Genomic DNA, 20,118 nt, shown 5'->3' on the forward strand with positions numbered 1-20,118 from the left:
TTAGTCATACCAGAGACTAAACAGGAAAGATGCTTACTAAGTGAGGTGGGATCCAACAAGAGTGTAGTACAGAATGCAATAATTTATGAATTACTTTTTTTTGAGGTAGTTCAACAGAACAACACTTAATGAGGAAGGCAAAGGCTTAACTATCTGGTAAATTTGTCATTCTTGATGATTAATTACTTGAAGATTGATAAGTTTGAATTCTACCAGTCTTAGAAATGGAAGAAAGTGATGAATCTGATCACCCTATCTCAGCAGGGAGGCAAGAAATTTGAAAGAGAAGATGACCCAGCATTTATCTACCATTGGTAGATACCATTTATCTACCAATGGTAGATAAATCCCAGCAGACTGAAGTGACAGAGAAAAAGAAACACTTGCCTATACCACAGTCATCTGGCCCCAAAGGTACCCTTAGTATTGGTAATATTCCTGGAAGCAAATTCAACTATGAATGTCATAGAGTATCTTCTCAACTTCAGCAAACTTGGACAAAGAGAAAGCATGTACATGATATGACTGATAAATCTCTGCAGACAGAAACTACTGCAGAAGAGAAAGAAGAAGTCAAGTCAGTTTGTGAAACAGTGGTATCTGAAGAAAAGCCAGCTATTGGAGAAGCAGCCCCTGAATTTCCAGAGAGTGTTCAGGAAGTAGAAATTCCACCAAGCAGACAGACACTCAGTTCAACTCAAAACAGATAGATCCCAGCAGACCAGTTGTACTGGAGACTGGACAATGAAATGATGAACATTCCTTAAAAAGAAAAAGTAGGGCTTCCCTGGTGGCGCAGTGGTTGGGAATCCACCTGCCAATGCAGGGGACACGGGTTCAAGCCCTGGTCCGGGAAGATCCCACATGCCGTGGAGCAGCTAAGCCCATGGGCCACAACTACTGAGCCTGCACTCTAGAGCCTGCGAGACACAACTACTGAACCCACGTGCCACAACTACTGAGGCCCGCACACCTAGAGCCCATGCTCAGCAACGGAGAAGCCACCGCAATGAAGAGTAGCCCCCACTCGCCGCAACTAGAGAAATCCTGCTCACAGCAACAAAAAAACCCACCCAACTCAGCCAAAAATAAATAAATAGATAAGTTAAAAAAAAATCAAGCCTCACAGCACATAATAAAAAAGAAAAAACAAAAGAAAAAGTAGACAAGGAAGAGCAGACAAACTTTAGTGAATCAGAAATAGTGGTTATTGGCTGGCCAAGTAATCCGTTTTCAAAGTCAAAGGAAGGTGCACAGAAACACAATCCTTAGGGAAGATTTTTGTTACTGAACATCCTGAATTTCAACCCACAACAAGTAACAACGAAGAAATTAGGCAGCAAAGTATTTATCTATTCCACCAACCAAAAATGATGCTCCAGTACTTTTAGAAGATGGGAAAGATGTTCCAGCTGAAGTACAGCCTCCCACTGCAGAAGAGAGCTCTGCTGAAGTGCAACTTCCACTAGCTGAGGAGATTACTGCAGAAGATGTTCTGCTGAAGTTCAGCCTCCAGCAGCTGAAGAGGCTCCTGTTGAAGTACAGCCTTCCCCAACAGAAGAGGCTCCTGGAGATGAGGCTCCTGCTAAAGTAGAGCCCACCTCAGCTGAAGAGACTCTTTTAAAAGAGCCTCCTGCTGAAGTTCAGCCTTCAGCAGCTGAAGACGCTCCTACACAAGAGGTCTCAGAACTTCAAATTTCACCAGCTGTGGAGTCCCCTGAAGAAGAGGCCCCAGCTGAAATTGAGTCTCCTCCAGCTGAGGTGGCCCCTGCAGAGAAATCCTCTGCCAACATTCAGTCTCCACCCACTGAAGAGACCTCTGCAGAAGAGGTCCCAGAAGAAGTTCAGTCTTCACCAGCTGAGAGGACCCTTGCAGAAGAGGCTGCAGCTGAACTTCAACCTCTAACAGCAGAGGAGGCTTCTGCAGAGGAGGCCCCTGCTGAATTTCAGCTTCCATCAACTGAAGAAACTACTTCGGAAATGTTCTCTGTTGACAAACAGTCTTCACTAGCTGAAGAGTCCTTTATTACACAAATCTCTGTAAAAGAAACCTCTGCTGAAGTTCTGCTTCCACCATCTGAGCAAACACCTGCAGATGAAGCTCTGGTAGAGAATGTGTCTAGGGTTTATCAGTCTCCCCAGGCAGCGGATGTCCTGGTGGTAAAATTAGGATCAGGGGTTTTGGAAGATAAGCCAAAATCTGAAGAGCCTTTAGAATGGGATACAGTTCCTGAAGATTCATCTGATACCAAGAATGAAGAGGTTTCGATTAAAATAAAAGGTGTCATCCATATAGAACTGGAATAGGGGCCTCCTCCTCAGCTGTAGTCAGGTCTTAACTAAGCTAGCAATCAAGACAGGCGGCTCTGGGAAGTACATACTTTAGAAAAGGGTAGGTGCTTGCAGGTAGCTTTGTGAAGAGGGAAGTGAAAGGAAATCCCAGCGTGTGGACTGCAGTTTGGAAAATGAGCAATAACAACTAGTGATTTAAAATTACTGTGCTATTTTTATTCAAATCTAAAGTGTATAAAATATGTTTTTGTTTGTTTGTTTTTGCGGTACGCAGGTCTCTCACTGCTGTGGCCTCTCCCGTTGTGGAGCACAGGCTCCGGACGTGCAGGCTCAGTGGCCGTGGCTCACGGGCCCAGCTGCTCCACGGCATGTGGGATCTTCCCGTACTGGGACACAAACCCGTGTCCCCTGCATCGGCAGGCGGACTCTCAACCAGTGCGCCACCAGGGAAGCCCTAAAATGTCTATTTTGAAATGAAGTAAGTTTATAATTGAAATAACTAAAATATACTTTCTACACTAAACCTTGTTGACAAGGGTAAAATATTCTCTTCAGCCATTTTGTTTTTCTCTCTACGTGTAGCTTGTAGTGGAAAAGACTTATTCTTTTCTACAGTTGTCTCATCTACTTTAAATTCCTTGTTTCAGTCACACATCTAAAGTCGTGGAGTGTTTTCTTTCTCTTTATTATGATTCATTGTATTTCTTATTCTCTTTCCATTTGATTCCTTCTGCAGAAAGCATTTTTTTCCTGTTTTCACGCCAATCTTCTTTTTTTTTTTTTTTTTTTTTTTTTTTTTTTTTTTTGCGGTACGCGGGCCTCTCACTGTTGTGGCCTCTCCCGTTGTGGAGCACAGGCTCCGGATGCGCAGGCTCAGCGGCCATGGCTCACGGGCCTAGCCGCTCCATGGCATGTGGGATCTTACCCGACCTGGGGCACGAACCCGTGTGCCCTGCATCGGCAGGCTGACTCTCAACCATTGCACTACCAGGGAAGCCCCACTCCAATCTTCTTGAACATTTTACATTTCACTGTCTGGATAGGGACACATTTCCTTTGTAAAAATCTTCATTTCAATGAAGATAACTATGGATGAAGTATTTAAAAAGGTGTGTAATCATAAAGAAAAATACACTGAGATGGCCTTGAGGGCATATTCCTATTTATCTTTGTTTCCTTCCAATTTTATTGAGATATAATTGACATACAGCACTGTATAATTTTAAAGTGTATAGCATGATGATCTGATTTACATACATCGTGAAATGATTACCACAATAAGTTTAGTGAACGTCCATCACCTCATAAAGATATAACATTTTAAAAAACAAAAAAATTTTTTCCGTGTGATGAGAGCTCAGGATTTATTTTCTTAACAACTTCCAGAAATAATATACAGTGATGTTAATTATATCATGTTGTACTTCATGTCCCTGGTACTTATAATATAACTGGAAGTTTTTAGTTTTGACCATCTTTATCTAGTTCCCCCTTACCCCACATTCAGCCTCTGGTAACCAGAAATCTGATCTCTGTTTCTAATCAGTTTGTGTGTTTGTTTGGTTGGGCGGCTTTGAAAATATAACTGACTTACAAGACTATGTTAGTTCTTGGTATACAACATAGTGATTCAATATTTCTATACATTATAAAATGATCATCACGGTAAGTCTAGTTACCATCTGTCACCATACAAAGATATAACATAATTATTGACTATATACCCCACACTGTGCATTTCATACCTGTGACTCATTTATTTTACACCTGGAAGTTTGTACCTGTTAATCTCCATCACCTATTTCTCTCATTCCCCCAATACCCTCCCCTCTGGCAACCACCTGTTTGTTCTTTGCATCTATAACTCTGTTTTTTTTATTCTTTTTTTAAAAAAATTCTTTTATTTTTAATTGAGATATAGTTGGTGCACAATATTATATAAGTTTCAGATGTACAATACTGATTCACAGTTTTTAAAGGTTATAGTCAATTTATAGTTATTATAAAATATTGGCTATATTCCCTGCATTGAACAACATATCCCTGTAGCTTATTTTATCCATAGTAGTTTGTACGTCTTAATCCCCCACCATTATCTTGCCCCTCTGCACTTCCTTCTCCCCACTGGTAACCAATAGTGTGTTCTCAACATTTATGAGTCTTCCTTTTTTGTTATATTTGCTAGTCTGTTTTATTTTTCAGATTCCATCTATAAGTGATCATACAATTTTGTCTTTCTCTGTCTGACTTATTTCACTTAGCACAATACCCTCCAAGTCCATCCATGTTGCTGCAAATGGCAAAAATTTTATATGTATATAACACATCTTTATCCATTCATCTGTTGATGGATATTGAGGTTGCTTCCATATCTTGGCAGTTATAAATACTGCTACTATGAAAATTGGAGTGCATGTATCTTTTTGAATTAGCGTTTTTGTTTTTTCAGACATATACCCAGGAATGGAATGGCTGGGTCATATGGTAGCTCTATTTGTAAGTTTTTTTTGGTTTTTTTTTTTTTTTTGTAGTACGTGGGTCTCTCACTGCTGTGGCCTCTCCTGTTGCAGAGCACAGGCTCTGGACACGCAGGCTCAGCAGCCATGGCTCACGGGCCCAGCCACTCCGTGGCATGTGGGATCCTCCCGGAGCAGGTGACGAACCCGTGTCCCCTGCATCAGCAGGCAGACTCTCATCCACTGTGCCACCAGGGAAGCCCCTATTTGTAGTTTTTAAGAAACCTTCAAAATGTTTTCCACAGTGGCCACACCAATTTACATTCCCACCAACAATGTATGATTGCTCTCGTTTCTCCATATCCTCACCAACATTTGTTATTTGTGTTCTTTTTGATGACAGCCATTCTGACAGGTGTGAGGTGATATCTTATTGTGGTTTTGATTTGCATTTCCCTTGATTAGCAATGTTCAGTATCTTTTCATGTGCCTGTTGGCCATCCGCACATCCTCTTTAAAAAAATGTCTATTCAGTTCTTCTGCCCATTTTTCAGTCAGGCTGTTGGTTTTTTTTGCTGTTGAGTTGTATGAGCTGTTTATATATGTTGGATATTAACCCCTTATTGATCATATCACTTGAAAATATTTTCTCCCAGTCAGTAAGGTGTCTTTTCATTTAATCAATGGTTTCCTTTGCTATGCAAAAGTTTTTAAGTTTAATTAGGTCCCATTTGTTTATTTTTGCTTTTATTCCCTTTGCTTTAGGAGACAGATCCAAAAAATATATTGCTACAATTTATGTCAAAGAGTGTTCTGCCTTTGTTTTCTTCTAGGAGTTTTATGGTTTCTGGTCTTACATTTAGGTCTTTAATCCATTTTGAGCTTATTTTTTGTATGTGGTGATAGAGAATGTTCTAATTTCATTCTTTTATATGCATCTGTTCAGTTTTCCCAGAAACCACTTATTGAAGAGGCTGTCTTTTCTCCATTGTATATTCTTGCCTCCTTTGTAGTAGATTAATTGACCATAAGTGTGTGGGTTTATTTCTGGGTTCTGTATTCTGTTCCACTGATCTATGTGTCTGTTTTAGTGCCAGCACCATACTGTTTTGATGACTGTAGCTTTGTAGTATAGTCTGAAATCAGGGAGTATGTTTCCTCCAGCTATGTTCTTTTTTCTCAAGGTTCTTTTAGCTATTTGAAGTCTTTTGTGTATCCATATAAATTTTAGAATTATTTGTTCTAGTTCAGTGAAAAATGCCCTTGGGGATTGCATTGAAACTTTAAATTGCCTTGGGTAGTATGGTAATTTTAACAATATTAATTCTTTCAATTTATGAGCATAGTATGTCTTTCCATCTGTTTGTGTTATCTTCCATTTATTTTTATTAGTGTCTTATAGTTTACCAAGTCCAGGTTTTTACCTCCTTAGGAAGGTTTATTCCTAAGTATTTTATTCTTTTTAATGCAACTGTGAATGAAATTGTTTCCTTAATTTCTCTTTCTTGTAGTTCATTGTTAGTATATAGAAATGCAGCAGATTTATATATATAAATTTTGTATCCTGCCACTTTACCAGGTTCATTGATGAGCTCTAGTAATTTTCTTGTGGCATCTTTAGGATTTTCTATGTATAGTTTGATATCATCTGCAAACAGTGACAGTATTACTTCTTCCTTTCTAGCTTGGATTACTTCTATTTCTTTTTCTTGTCTGATTGTTATGGATAGGACTTCCAATACTATGTTGAATAAAATTGGGGAAAGTGAGCATCCTTGTTTCATTCCTGATCTTAGAGGAAATGCGTTCAGCTTTTGCCCATTGAGTATGATGTTATCTGTGGGCTTGTCATATATGGCCTTTATTATATTGAGGTATGTTCCATCTATACCTTGTTTGTTGAGAGTTTTTAACATGAATGGATGGTGAATTTTGTTTGAAGCTCTTTCTGCATCTATTGAGGTAATGATATGATATTTTTCCTTCAACTTGTTGATATGGTGTATTACATGGACTGTTTTGTGAATATTGAATCATCCTTGCAACCTCAGGATAAATCTTCTATTTATTTTAAATTTTATTTCAACTTAGGATGTGATGAGTCCTTTGGAAGCCTGGCTTATTTTTTTTGTACTCTAAACTTTGATGAAGAGAAACTTATAATAAAGTTAAATTACTATAGTATAAGCTATTAACATTTTTAAAGAGTAATTTTGGATTATTTTAAGATGTCTGTTATTAATGGGTGTCTTGGTTTCTATGGTTATGGCAACTTTTTGTCTAGCTACAATTTAGTTGCAATGTGCTGAAGTATTGAGATGATTCTCTTAAAAATGTTTAATTTGGTTACTGTATTTATGTGTTCAGTGAAAACTCTAGATTGATAATTCCAAAACTTGTTGCATGTTCATGTCCTTTAATTGTGGGATTTTTCATATTCTTTATTATATCTATAACCAAGAACATGTGATATTTTAAGTGAGTTTCTCATAGTTTTATAAAAATTTATGTAAGCATACCTTTTTTTCATACTTGCCAGATTCGAGATTGAGAAACATTATTCTAGACTGATTGAAAATAAGGTTTGATTTTTGGTATTTCCAAGACCTTTTTATTTTATTTTTTTGCAGTAACACTATTTTTTTCCAAAAGAATTTTCATCTCCCACAATTTTACGTAGAATACTAAATGATCTCACATTAGGAAATTACCATCTTAGCTGAAATTACTGATGCTGTTTCTACTGTCAAGTGTTAAAAAAAAGGCTTTCCCATCATTTCCATATTTTGTCTACTATTCTTTACTCATATCTTTCTTGTTAAAGTAGTAAAGAGGCTGCAACATAGCCTAATTTTCTTTGTAGAATATTTCTGATTATCTGAGCATTTCAGTGACTGAGAGTACCTGATTTGCCTATCACAACCTCAGATTCACTGTACCGTGGGAAGTGTGAATACATTCAGGAAGGATTGAAATTTGTTGTTGAGGATCTTGACTGAGATGCAAAGTTTCCTTGGTCCAGCTGGACACGCCACTGTATTAGAGATTGTGTCTGTCCTGTCAACTAAATGTTTTTTCAATAATGTCTGGTATATTTGCTGAATCCATGAAATGTTTACCAGCCACGTGGTCTCTTGCATTTTCAGTCTCTGTACTTGTAATATGAGGACATGGAGACAGAATCAGTTATGATCCTCTCTTAATATACTTTCTTTTTTCCTTTTTAAAAAATTTTTATTTCATATTGGAGTAGAGTTGATTTGCAATGTTGTGCTAGTTTCAGGTGTACAGCAAAGAGATTCAGTTATACATATACATATATTTATTCTTTTTTCAGATTCTTTTCCCATATACATTATTACAGAGTATTGAGTAGAATTCCCTGTGCTATACAGTAGGTACTTGTTGATTATTTTATATATTGTAGCGTGTATACGTTAATCTCTAACTTTTAATTTATCCCTCCCCCTTTCCCCTTTGGTAACCATAAGTTTGTTTTCTAAGTCTGTGAGTCTCTTTCTCTTTTTTAAGTAAGTTCATTTGTACCTGTTTTTTTAGATTCCATGTATAAGTGATATCATATGATATTTGTCTTTCTCTGTCTGACTTACTTCATTTAGCATGATAATCTCTAGTCCATCCATGTTGCTACAAATGGCATTATTTCATTCTTTTTTATGGCTGAGTAATAATCTATTGTATATATGTACCATGTCTGCTTTATCCATTGATCAGGTATCTCTGGCCTCAGGAAGACTTTAGGCTGCCTGTTTGCTCATGCGTGGGGCTGTGTTCCTGCCCTGTTGGTTGTTTGACCTGAGGAGTCCTAGCACTGGAGCCTACAGTATATTGGGTGGGGGCCAGGTCTTGGTGTCAAAATGACGGCCTCCGGGAGAGCTCATGCCAATGAGTACTCCCCAGTATGTCCGCTACCAGTGTCTTTGTCCTCACAGTGAGCCACAGCTGGCCCGTACTTCACCAGGAGACCATCCAAGACCAGCAGGTAGGTCTGGCCCAGGGTCCTATGTAGTCACTGCTTTTTGCCTGGGTCCCACTGTGCATGAGATCTTGTGTGCACCCTCCAAGGGTGGAGTTTCTCTTTCCCCCAGTCCTGTGGAGTTCCTGCAGTCAAGCCCCACTGGCCTTCAAAGCCAAATACTCTGGGGGCTCATCCTCCTGATTCCAGACCCCATAGACTGGTGAGCCTGATGTGGGGCTCAGAACTCTCCTTCCTGTGGAAGAAACTCTGTGATATAATTATCTTCCTGTTTGTGGGTTGCTCATCTGGCGGGTATAGGATTTGATTGCATCGCGGACACGTCCCTCCTACTGTCTCATTGTGGCTTCTTTGTATTTAGATGTAGAATATATTTTTTGGTAGGTTCCAGTCTTTTTTGTTGACAGTTGTTTAGCAGTTAGTTGTGATTTTGGTGTTTTCATGAGAGGAGGCAAGCTCAAGTCCTTCTACTCCACCGTCTTGTTTCCAACCTCTAGGATCTTTTTATTTTATGTTTTCTGAAATACTTAAAATCCAGTAACACTTCTTTTTCTAAATTAGAAGAGTTTAAAAATGTTTATTTTAGTTTTTTTACTGTGACTTCTTTTCTTAAAACAATTTTTTATTTACTTTTTTCCCTCCAGATTTATTGAGATATAATTGACATATAGCATTGTGTAAGTTTAATGTGTACAATGTGCTAATTTGATACATGTAATTTTGTGAAATAATTGCAACAATAAAGTTAGTTAATACATCTATCTCACATAATTATAATTTTTGGGGGGTGGTGAGACAATTTAAGATCTACTCTCTTAGCAATTTCAAGTATATTATGCAGTATTGTTAACTATACTCAACATTTTGTCCATTAGATCTCCAGAACTTACTCATCTTATAACTGAAAGTTTTACTCTTTAACGAACATCTCCCATTTCCTCTACGACCCTAACCCCTAGCAATCACCATTCCGCTCTCTATTATTATGAATTTGTAGATTCTATATATCAGTGATATCATAAAATATCTCTTTTGTGTCTGATTTATTCCACTTAGCATAATGACCTCAGGTATGCCCATGTTGTTGCAAATGGTAGAATTTCCTTCATTTTGAAGGCTGAATAATATTTCATTGTATGTATGTATGTGTGTGTGTGTATATATATATATATATATATATACACACACATATATATACATATATATCACATCTTCTTTATCCATTCATTCATTAATGGACATTTAGGTTGTTTCTGGCTCCTGTGAATAATGCTGCTATGAACATGAGAATATAGATATTTCCTCAAGATAATAATTTTGTTTCCTTTGGATATGTACCCAGAAGCAGGATTGCTGGATCATATGGTAGTTCTATTTTTAATTTCTCAGGAACTTCCATACAATTTTCATTATGACTGTACCAGTCTCTGCTCCCAACAGTATAAAAGGGTTTTCTTTTCACATCCTTTCCACCATTTGTTATTACTTGCCTTTTTGATAATAAACATTATAACATGTATGAGGTGATATCTCATTGTGGTTTTAATGTTCATTCTCTGATGATTAGTGATGTTGAGCACGTTTTCATGTACCTGCTGGCCATTTGTATGTCTTCTGTAATAAAAGCTATTTAGGTCCTTTGTCCATTTTAATTGGGTTATTAGGCTTTTTGCTATTGAGTTATTTGAGTTCCTTGTATATTTTGGATATTAACTTGTCATAAGATATGTGCTTTGCAAATATTTTCTCCCATTCCACAGGTTGCCTTTTCATTTTGTTGATGGTTTCTTTTGCTGTGCAGAAGCTTTTAATTTGATGTAGTCCCACTTGTTTATTTTTGTTTGCACTGTCAAATCCAAAAAATCATTGCCAAGACCATTGCCAATGAGCTTAACCTCTTTTCGCCTAGAAGTTTTATGGTTTCTGGTCTTATGTTCAAGTCTTTATTTTGAGTTAATTTTTTGCATATGGTGTAAGTTAAGCATCTAGTTTCATCACTTTGTGTGTGTTTACAATTTTCCCAACACTTTATTGAAAAGACTATCATTTCCTCATTGTGTATTCTTGGTACCTTTATTGAAAATTAATTAACTATACATGCATTGGTTTATTTCTGGGCTCTTTATTCCATTGATCTGTGTGTTTGTTTTAATGCCAATAACATACTGTTTTGGTTATTATAGCTTTGTAGTATAGTTTGAAATTAGGAAGTGTGATGCTTCCATGTTTGTTCTCCTTTCTGAAGGTTGTTTGGGCTATTCATGGTCTTCTGTGGTTCCATATGAATTTTAGGATTGTTTTTTCTATTTCTGTGAAAAATGCCATTGCAATTTTGATAGGGATTGTATTAAATTTATAGATGGTTTTGGATAGTAAGAATTTTTTAACAATATTAATTTTCCCCCTTCATGAACATGGAATATCTTTAAATTTATTTATGCCTTCTTTAATTTCTTTCATCAATGTCTTATAGTTTTCAGTTTACAGGTCTTTCATCTCCATGATTAATTTATTACTGAATATTTTACTTTTTTTGATGATATTGCAGATGGGATTGTTTTCTTAATTTTTCTTTTCAGTAGTTTGTTGTTAGTGTGTAGAAATTCAACTGATTTTTTTATGTTCATTTTGTACCCTGCAACACTACTGGGTTTATTTATTCTAACAGTGTTTTGGTGGAGTCTGCAGGGTTTTCTATGTAAAATATCATGTCATTTACAAACAGAGACAATTTTGCTTCTTTCATTTCAATTGGATGACTTTCATTTATTTCTCTTGTCTGACTACTCTGGCTAGGACTTCAAGAATGTTGAATAAAAGTGGTGAGAGTGGGTATACTTGTCTTTTTCGTGATGTTATATGAAAATTTTCAGTTTTTTATTTTTAAATATGATGCTAGCTTTGGACTTGGCATATATGGCCTTTATTATGATGAAGTATGTTTCTTCTATACCCAATTTTCTGAGAGTTTTTACCATGAAAGGATGTTGATTTTGTCAAATGCTTTTTCTGCATCTTTTGAGATGATCATATGATTAAAAGTTGCTGTTTTTTTTTTTTTTTTTTTTGCTATAGGTCTCTGGAACTCATGAACACAAAGCTTGTTGGCTTTCAGAGCTAGTCCACCCTCTGGTGGCAGCCTTAAAAATTGGAGCACTTGATGTATGATCCAAACACTTCACTCCTCAGGAAGAGGCTGGGAGTTGGAGATTCTCTCCTAATTGTATGGCATCAAAAATGGGGATAGGATTTATGGCAAGAGTGTATCTCAGACTTTACTATCTGTTTTGAGTATTTTTCTCATTAACTGGTTGTGTAGGCATCACTCATCTAGTTTCTGAATTTCTCTCAGAGCAAGTTGCTCTATGTGTAGGTGTATAATTCTTGCATCTATGGGAAGAGAAAAATTCAGGAACTTCCTATGTCACCATCTTGGTCCAGACCCTAATTTGGACTTTTGCTGAGGAAAATCCCTGTGGGAAAGTTTTACTTAAAAATTCTGTTTCTTTAACAGATGTAGGGTTATTTGTGTTATCCATTGTAACATTTCTTTTTATCTTTTTTTATGTTCATAGAATCTGTAATGATATTCTTTCTCTAAGTATAGTATAATTATTGGTACCTATACCAATAAATACTGATAACTGGTGTCTTCTCTCTCTCTTTTTTTCCCAAGTCAATCTGGGTTGAGGTTTATCAGTTTTCTTGATCTTCTCAAAGAATCATCTTTTGGCTTCATTGATTTCATATATACATATATTCTAGGATTGGTATAAGTTCTTCCTTGTATGTTTTGTAGAATTCCCCAGTGAAGCTATCTGGTCTTGGACTTTTCTTTGCAGGGAGTTTCTATTCTTTCTTTCTTTCTTTCTTTTTTTATTACAGACTTGATTTCACTTCTAGTGATCTGTCTGGTCAAATTACCTATTTCTTCTTGTTTCAGTTTTGGTGGGCTGTTTGTTACTAGAAACTTGTCCAGTTTTTTTAGGTTGTCCAATTTGTTGGCATATAATTATTCATAGTATTCTCTTACAGTATTTGTTTTTTGTATTTCTATGGTATCAGTTGTTGCATCTCCTTTTTCATTTCTTATTTTCTTATTTGAGTCCTCTCACTTTTCTTCTTGGTGAGCCTGGCCAGAGGTTTGTTGGTTTTGTTTGCCTTTTCAAAGAACCATCTCTTGGTTTTATTGATTTTTTCATTTTTTAAATCTCTATTTTATTTATTTCTTCTCTGATCTTTATTATTTCCTTCCTTCTGCTGACTTTAGGTTTTGTTTGTTCTTTTTCTAATTCTTTTAGGTGGTAGGTTAGGTTGCTTATTTGAAATTTTTCAAGGAAAACCTATATTGCTATTAACTTTCCTCTAAGAACTGCTTTTGCTGCATCCTACAGATTTTGTATTGTGTGTTTTCATTGTCATTTATCTCAAGGTATTTTTAATTTTCCTCTTTGATTTCATCATTGAGCCATTGGATTTTTAGTAGCATGTTGTTTAGGCTCCATGTAGTCTTTTTTTGTTTGTTTGTTTTGTTTTTCTCATTTCTCTTTCTGTGGTTGATTTCTAGTTTCATACCATTGTGGACAGAAAAGATGCTTAAAATGATTTCTATCCTCTTAAATATGTTGAGACTTGTTTTGTGTCCTAGTATGTGGTCAATCCTAGAGAATGTTCCATGTGCACCTGAAAAGAATGTGTATTCTGGGTTTTTTTGGATGTAATGTCCTGAAAATATCAATTAAGTCTAACTGTTCTGTTGCATCATTTTGGATCTTTGTTGCCTTATTGATTTTCTGTCTGGAAGACCTCTCCATTGATATAAGTGGGCTGTTAAAGTGTCCTACTATTATTGTATTACCATGAATTTCTCCCTTTATGTCTGTTAGTGTTTGTTTTACGTATTTAGGTGCTCCTATATTGGATGCAAATATGTTGAGTATAATATCCTCTTCTTGTATTGATCCTTTTATCATTTTAAGAGAGTCCTTCTTTATCTTTCTTTATGGCTTTTGTTTTAAAGTCTGGTTTGTCTGATATGACTTTCTTGTCATTTCAGTTTGCATGAAATATGATTTCTAATCCCCTCATTTTCAGACTATGTGTGTTCTTTGCCCTAAAGTGGGTCTTTATAGGCAGCATATTGTAGGCTCTTGTTTTTTTCCAATCTGACACTCTATGTCTTCTGATTGGAGCATTTAATTTATTGAAATTTCTGGTAATTACTGATAGATACAAATTTATTGCCATTTCAAACCTTGTTTTCCAGTTGATTTTGTATTTCTTCTTTGTCTCTTTTTCTTTTTCCTTTTGTGATTTGGTAGTTTTCTTCTGTATTATGCTTATGTTCCCTTCTTTTTGGTTTTTGTTAATCTATTGTATGTTTTCGAATTTTGGTTACCCTGTTTTTCAATTATGTTAACCCATTACTGTATCTACTTGCTTTAGACTGGTAGTTATATAGGCTCAAACACATTCTAGAAAAAAAATCTACATCTTTTTACTCTCCTTCTCTACACTTTATGATTTTGATGACCTCTTTTACATCTTCATTTTTATTCTTTTGCTGTTCATTGTAGTTATCATCACTTTCACAATTTTTAAAAAAAAATTTTATTTTTAAATCTGTGTACTTGCTTAGGTGATTTACTTTCCAATTGTGATTTTCTCTTTCCTATAGATTCTTGCTTCTCCTCTATTTAGAGAAGACCTTTCAATATTACTTTTAGGCTAGGTTTAGTATTGTTGTATTCTTTTAGTTTTTGCTTGTCTGAGAAATTCTTTATCTATCCTTCTGTTCTAAATGATAATCTTGCTGGGTAGAGTATCCTAGGTTGCAGATTTTTCTCCTTCTGGACTTTGAATATATCTTGCCACTCCCTTCTGGCCTGCAACTTTTCTGTAAAGAAATCAGCTGATAGTCTTATGGAACCCTTATGGGGGTTCCCTTTTAGCTAACTCTTTTTCTCTTGCTGCCTTTAGAACTGTGTCTTTAACTTTTGCCATTTTAACTATAGTATGTCTTGATGTAGGTCTGTTTGAGTTCATCTTGTTTGGACTCTCTGGGCTTCCTGTTCCTGGATATCTGTTTCCTTCTTTAGGTTTGGGAAGTTTTCAGCCATAATTTTTTCAAATACATTTTTAATCCCCTTTTCTCTTTCTTCCTCTTTTGGGATCCCTACTATGCATAGATTGTCATGCTTTATATTATTCCATCGGTCTTGTATATTGCTTTCTTTTTTTTTTATTTGTCTTTTTGTCTTCTTTTCTGACTAATTTCCATTATTCTATCTTCCAGATCACTTATTCATGCTTCTGCATTATTCAGTTTGCTATTTATAGCCTTTAGCTTAGCTTTCCTCTCAATAAATGAGTTTTCTAATTTTACTTGTTTCCTCTTTATAGTTTCTAGTTCCATTTTACAGTAATCTGCATTTCTATCAATAGCCTTTTCTGATTCCTTCATTGTTTTTGAACTCAGTGTCTATTAGACTGAAGAGGTCTGTTTCATCATTTGTTCTTTCAAGGGAATTCTCTTGAGCTATTAACTGGGAGTGGTTCCTCTGCTTCTCGTTTTACTTATTTTTCTCTGACTCTATGTGTTTAGGAGAAACAGTTATCTACTGTGGTCTTGGAAGGCTGTTTTTATGTGGGAGCTTCCCTGTGTAGCCTGAGTGTGTCTAATATTTTTGGTGCGAGGACTCTTTTTGGTAGGGATGCCTGCTGCACTTTTCCTCAGTGTGTGCTGGTCATTGTCCCTCTGATAGAGGGTGTGGCTGGTGTGGTGACTATCACCTGCACTGGATATTGAGAGAGGCTTCCTCTTTGCTTCAGGGTTGGCTCCCCAGTTGTTGGAGTAGAAGCCCCCAGATTCGTTTCTGAGCTGTAGTGTGAGGTAGGCAGGACTGGAGCTCTCTCCTGCTGGGAGAGAAGCTACTAAGTATTCCTTTGCAGGAACTGTCCACTAGGGAGTGTGCTCTGTGGTGTTGTCTGTCACCCATTGTGTGGACTGACAAAGTACACTGTTGTTGGCACTGCCCTCAACTCCATCTCAGCCATGGAAGTGCATGCAGTAGGCCCTAGTGTCCCTCAGGTGCTGTATTCAGAAAGCTACCCATGTAGACCCATAAGCACAGATCCACTGAAGTCAGGTACCAGGACCATAGTAGTCATGCACCTGGACCCACCTTGGGAGCTACAGAAGCAGCCCAGACCATGACCCTGCCTCCATGTGTACCTTTAAAGCCCACAGCTGATAATGCTGGACTTGCCTCAGCCACAGGAGCATAAGTACTTGGCTCAGATGTCCCATAGGTGCTGAGTTTACAAGGGCCCCAGTGGTGGGGTCATAAATCTGTGAATTGCACAGCCATGGGGAGAGAGCTCAGATTTCAGCCCTGCTTCCTAAATTGTGTATCCCTTAGGGATCAGCTCGTATTTTCAACCCTGCCTCCGTGTGTGGGCAACCCGCAAGCACTTGCATGTTTCCAGAACTTGTAGAAGTGGAGCTGTGCCCACTGTGAGCAAGAATGAGGCTGCTATGCTGGGCCCTGCCCTTCCCTTTGAGTGCTTGCATTAACAATGAGACTTCAATGGTGGACCTGGCTCCTTCCTGCACACACCCCCAGTTGAGGCTTGGACCATACTCCAGCCCCTTCAGGCTTCAGCCAACCCCAGTCCTTTCCCTGTGTCTGTCCTCTGAAGCCTGAATTTCAGCACCCAGCCCCTGCATCCACCAGCAGACACATGTCTCAGGCTGGGGAGTGCAGGGAGGTGGCATGGACCCTTTGTTCTGGTCTCTCTCTGTTCTGCCTCCTGCAAGCTGGGTGCTGCACTCTCCTCTGAGCCTCTGAAGCTCCCTTTCTGTCTCAGCTCATGTCCCCACCAGTAAAGGGGATTCCCAGGGTGAGGGAACCTTTCCTCTTTCATAGCTCTTTTCCAGGGTGCAAGGTCCCATCCCAATTCCTTTTTACTTTTTCTTTCATCCTTCCTGGTTACGTGGTGATCTTTCTTGTAATTTTGGTTTTATGATATCTTCTGCCAATGTTCAGCAGGTATTCTGTGAGAAGTATTCCACATGTAAATGTATCTTTGATGTATTTGTGGAAGGAGGTGAGCTCAATGTCCTTCTATTCTGCCATCTTGATCTGCCTCTCAGAGCAGATCCCAAGGGTTCTCTGTGAAGTCAACTACACATAATTGAACTGGCAAAACTAGACACATCTCTGTGAATGTGAAGGTGTTATTGTCTCCTTTCACAATAGCATATAAATAAAATTTTTTAATTTGGTTATTAGAATGGCAGTTTAATTCAACATAAGAAACTTCTTTTGAAATACTTTTTTTTTTCTGTTAGGTTTTATCACAGGATTCACATGTGTAATCCCACTTATGCCTAGAAAAAGACTGAAGGAATTGATATGTGGTTGAAATGGCTAATATTATTGTTGATTTGGCTAGACTGTAGTACCCATTATTTAATCAAATACTTATCCAAGTGTCGTTGTGATGATATTTTGTAGATGTGCATAACAGCTGTAATAAATTGACTTTAAGTAAAGGAGACTACCCTTGATAATGTGGGTAAGTCTTACCCAATCAGTTGAAGGGGCTTAAGAGCAAAAATAGAAGTTTCATGGTGAGGAAATTTTGCCTCAATACTGAAGCTTCAGTGCCTGCCTGGGTTTTCAGCCTCAGCCTCCCCTGCAAATTTTGGGCTCAATACTGAAACATCAATGCCTGCCAGCCTACTCTATGATTTTAAACTTGTCAGCTCCATTTTCATGGTAGCCAATTCCTTAAAATAATTCTCTTTATACATATACATGTAGTTATGATAAAAGATACTGTATATATTTGGCTGGCCAAAAAGTTCGTTCGGGTAGCATCTTATGGAAAACCCTGAATGAACTTTATAGCCAACCCAATATCTATCTATCTATCTATCTCCTATTCTGTTTCTCTGGAGAGCTCTGATATATTGGTTAACTTGGAGTTTGGGATTATGGGTATCATTTTTACTTTTTACTTTGCTATTAACCACATTGTCCTCAGTGAAAGTGTATTACTCTCTAAGTAAAAGAAAATAAATTTTGTTTGAGAGCTCTCCAACCATTTAGAAACTGCTAAGAAATTCTGAAAATTAAAATTCAAAAATAAAGGGACAACATGATTTCTGCAATGAGAAATTATAACTTTTGGCTCTGCTAGAGAGATTTTTGCATACAAAGTTGGACCAGCCCGAACTATGTATTTGGAGTTTGAAACAAATCTTGATATTTTTTCCCTAGCTAAACCTGGTTTAAAAATGTCATCATGGGAATTGAGGATCAGAAAACTATGGCACACTCTATGACTATGGGTTTGAACTGGCATAGAGACCAAAAAACAAACAAACAAACACCAAAACAAAAACAACAACAACAAAAAACAAATAAAAAGAAGACATGCAGTATCCAAATAATGTCACAGAATAAATCATATTACCATATTACTGGCTCATTTCCTTTACTTTTGAGGTTTTTGAACTAACAGATGAGGAAATGTGTTAGACTTAGTGTATCCTGACATCAGGATTTGATGAGATTTCTTTTGATGACTGGAAAATATGGAGAACTCTGGGCTGGATATGACTTGATTGAGGTGTTGCATTATTGAGCTTACATGATAAAGTCTTGAATTAATACACTTTTTTTGGGGGGGTGAGAGGGAAATGGATTTGAGATTTATTATGGAGACAAATAATGGCACTGACTCACTTACTGGATGTCAGTATCAGTGCAGAAAGGGGCATTGCACGTAATTTCTAGTTTGGAAATCCAGGGATCAATATATATGTATTTGATTCACTAAAATGGGAAAATAGATACAGAAACACATGTTGGGGAAGAGGAGTTAGAGGCGACAATTTTAGATTTGGATATTCTGATTTTTAGGCACTTGTCGGACACATAGATGGAGATATTTAGTAAGCAACAAAAAAATGTCTTCTATAGCTCAGGAAACACCCAAATGCCCCTTATGATGAGTAACAGCCACATTTAGGTCTAAGCAGGTGTCAAGAATTTTAGTTGTAGTAAATAAGGAGATATTAGTTATCTTAGGGATAAAAATTATTGAATTATTGAGGAATAATTTCAAAATGGGAGAGACTGGGTATATTTATATGGTAAGGGTAAGATGCTGGTAGATAGCAATATGTTGAAGCTATGTCTGAGGGTGTAATAAAAGAGAACATAATAAAAAAGGAAAAGAGAGCTATATCAGAGAGCACGATGATAAAGAATAGCTGAGGGAATGATAGTCAGAGCACCAGATTAACGTGAATAAATGTCTTAGAGGACTTCTTCCTCTAAAACATGAATATATAAGGAGTAAGTATAGATGTTGGGGAGCAAGGAGTTAAAGCAACAAGACTGTGATTCATTTCTGCCCTGTTTACCAGGCTGATGCATCTGAGGGAAAGAAAAAAAGGCAACTTGACCTGGTCTCATCTCCTTATAAAGATGGTAACTTGTCCTTTGTGTAAATAGACTAATATATATTTTTTAGGAGGAGAGTCCTTATTTATGGAATGCCCTTTATAGGCTGTCCCTGGCTTAAAATTGCTTATGGAAATGCATCTGGGATTTATGGATTTATGAGGCACAGATCACGAAAAATGTCAAATAAGTTCTACAGTTCTCTGGAGTATAAAATGGAGATGTTTCATAATTGGACCCTCCTGATTATATAAGGTGAGCCACAGGCATCACTTAGAGACCTCATGTATTCTTCTTGGTCAAACGGCTCCTGTCCAACATGGAAAGGAAGGGCCTGGGGAGCCACACAGGGTATACGAAACTTCTCCCTCTTTGTGCTTCTTGATTGCTTATGTGTTTGACAACAAAAGAAGCTCATCCAAGTTTCATTGTTCAGGTTTTTATCAGGGGCTCCATTACATTGGCACAGTTAACTGAGTGATTGATCACTCATGTGTTTGATCTCAGATGCTAGGTTGCAGATGCCACATGACCCAAATCTCACACCCTAAAACCTGGTTGGTCTTTCTGGCATAGCCAGTCCCCATACTAAGACTGTTGGGTGTGGCCAGCCCCTGCTCTAAACAGATACCTCTATCAGGTATGTCATAGATTGTGTCCCAAAAGTTGAGGGCAAAGTCCAGACCTCTCTTTGGGCAAAGCCGAATTCTTTACTACACATATTTGAGCAGTGGAAACCTACTTATAGAGCCTGAGTTTGACATGTATGTGTGTAAATTATTGAGGATTCACTATGCTTCAGATGTTTTCACACATGTTCTTTTTTAAAATCCTTACATCAATTTATAATATAAGCAATAGTATCAGAGGGTCACAAGCACAATGATTTGACCTT

General features: G+C 37.2%; 1 protein-coding gene across 1 annotated transcript; it reads left to right on the forward strand.

Moving 5' to 3' along the window:
• The first annotated feature begins 224 nt into the window (after window positions 1-224).
• Window positions 225-2,307, forward strand: FSCB (fibrous sheath CABYR binding protein). Its single transcript, XM_065872782.1, is given in 6 exon segments — window positions 225-674; window positions 676-790; window positions 1,145-1,258; window positions 1,261-1,347; window positions 1,350-1,493; window positions 1,496-2,307. Coding segments are annotated over 6 exon segments (1,611 nt in total). The 5' UTR covers window positions 225-335.
• Window positions 2,308-20,118: the final 17,811 nt, after the last annotated feature.

This window comes from Phocoena phocoena, chromosome 2 (genome assembly GCF_963924675.1).
Source record: "Phocoena phocoena chromosome 2, mPhoPho1.1, whole genome shotgun sequence".
Classification (NCBI taxonomy): Eukaryota; Metazoa; Chordata; class Mammalia; order Artiodactyla; family Phocoenidae; genus Phocoena; species Phocoena phocoena.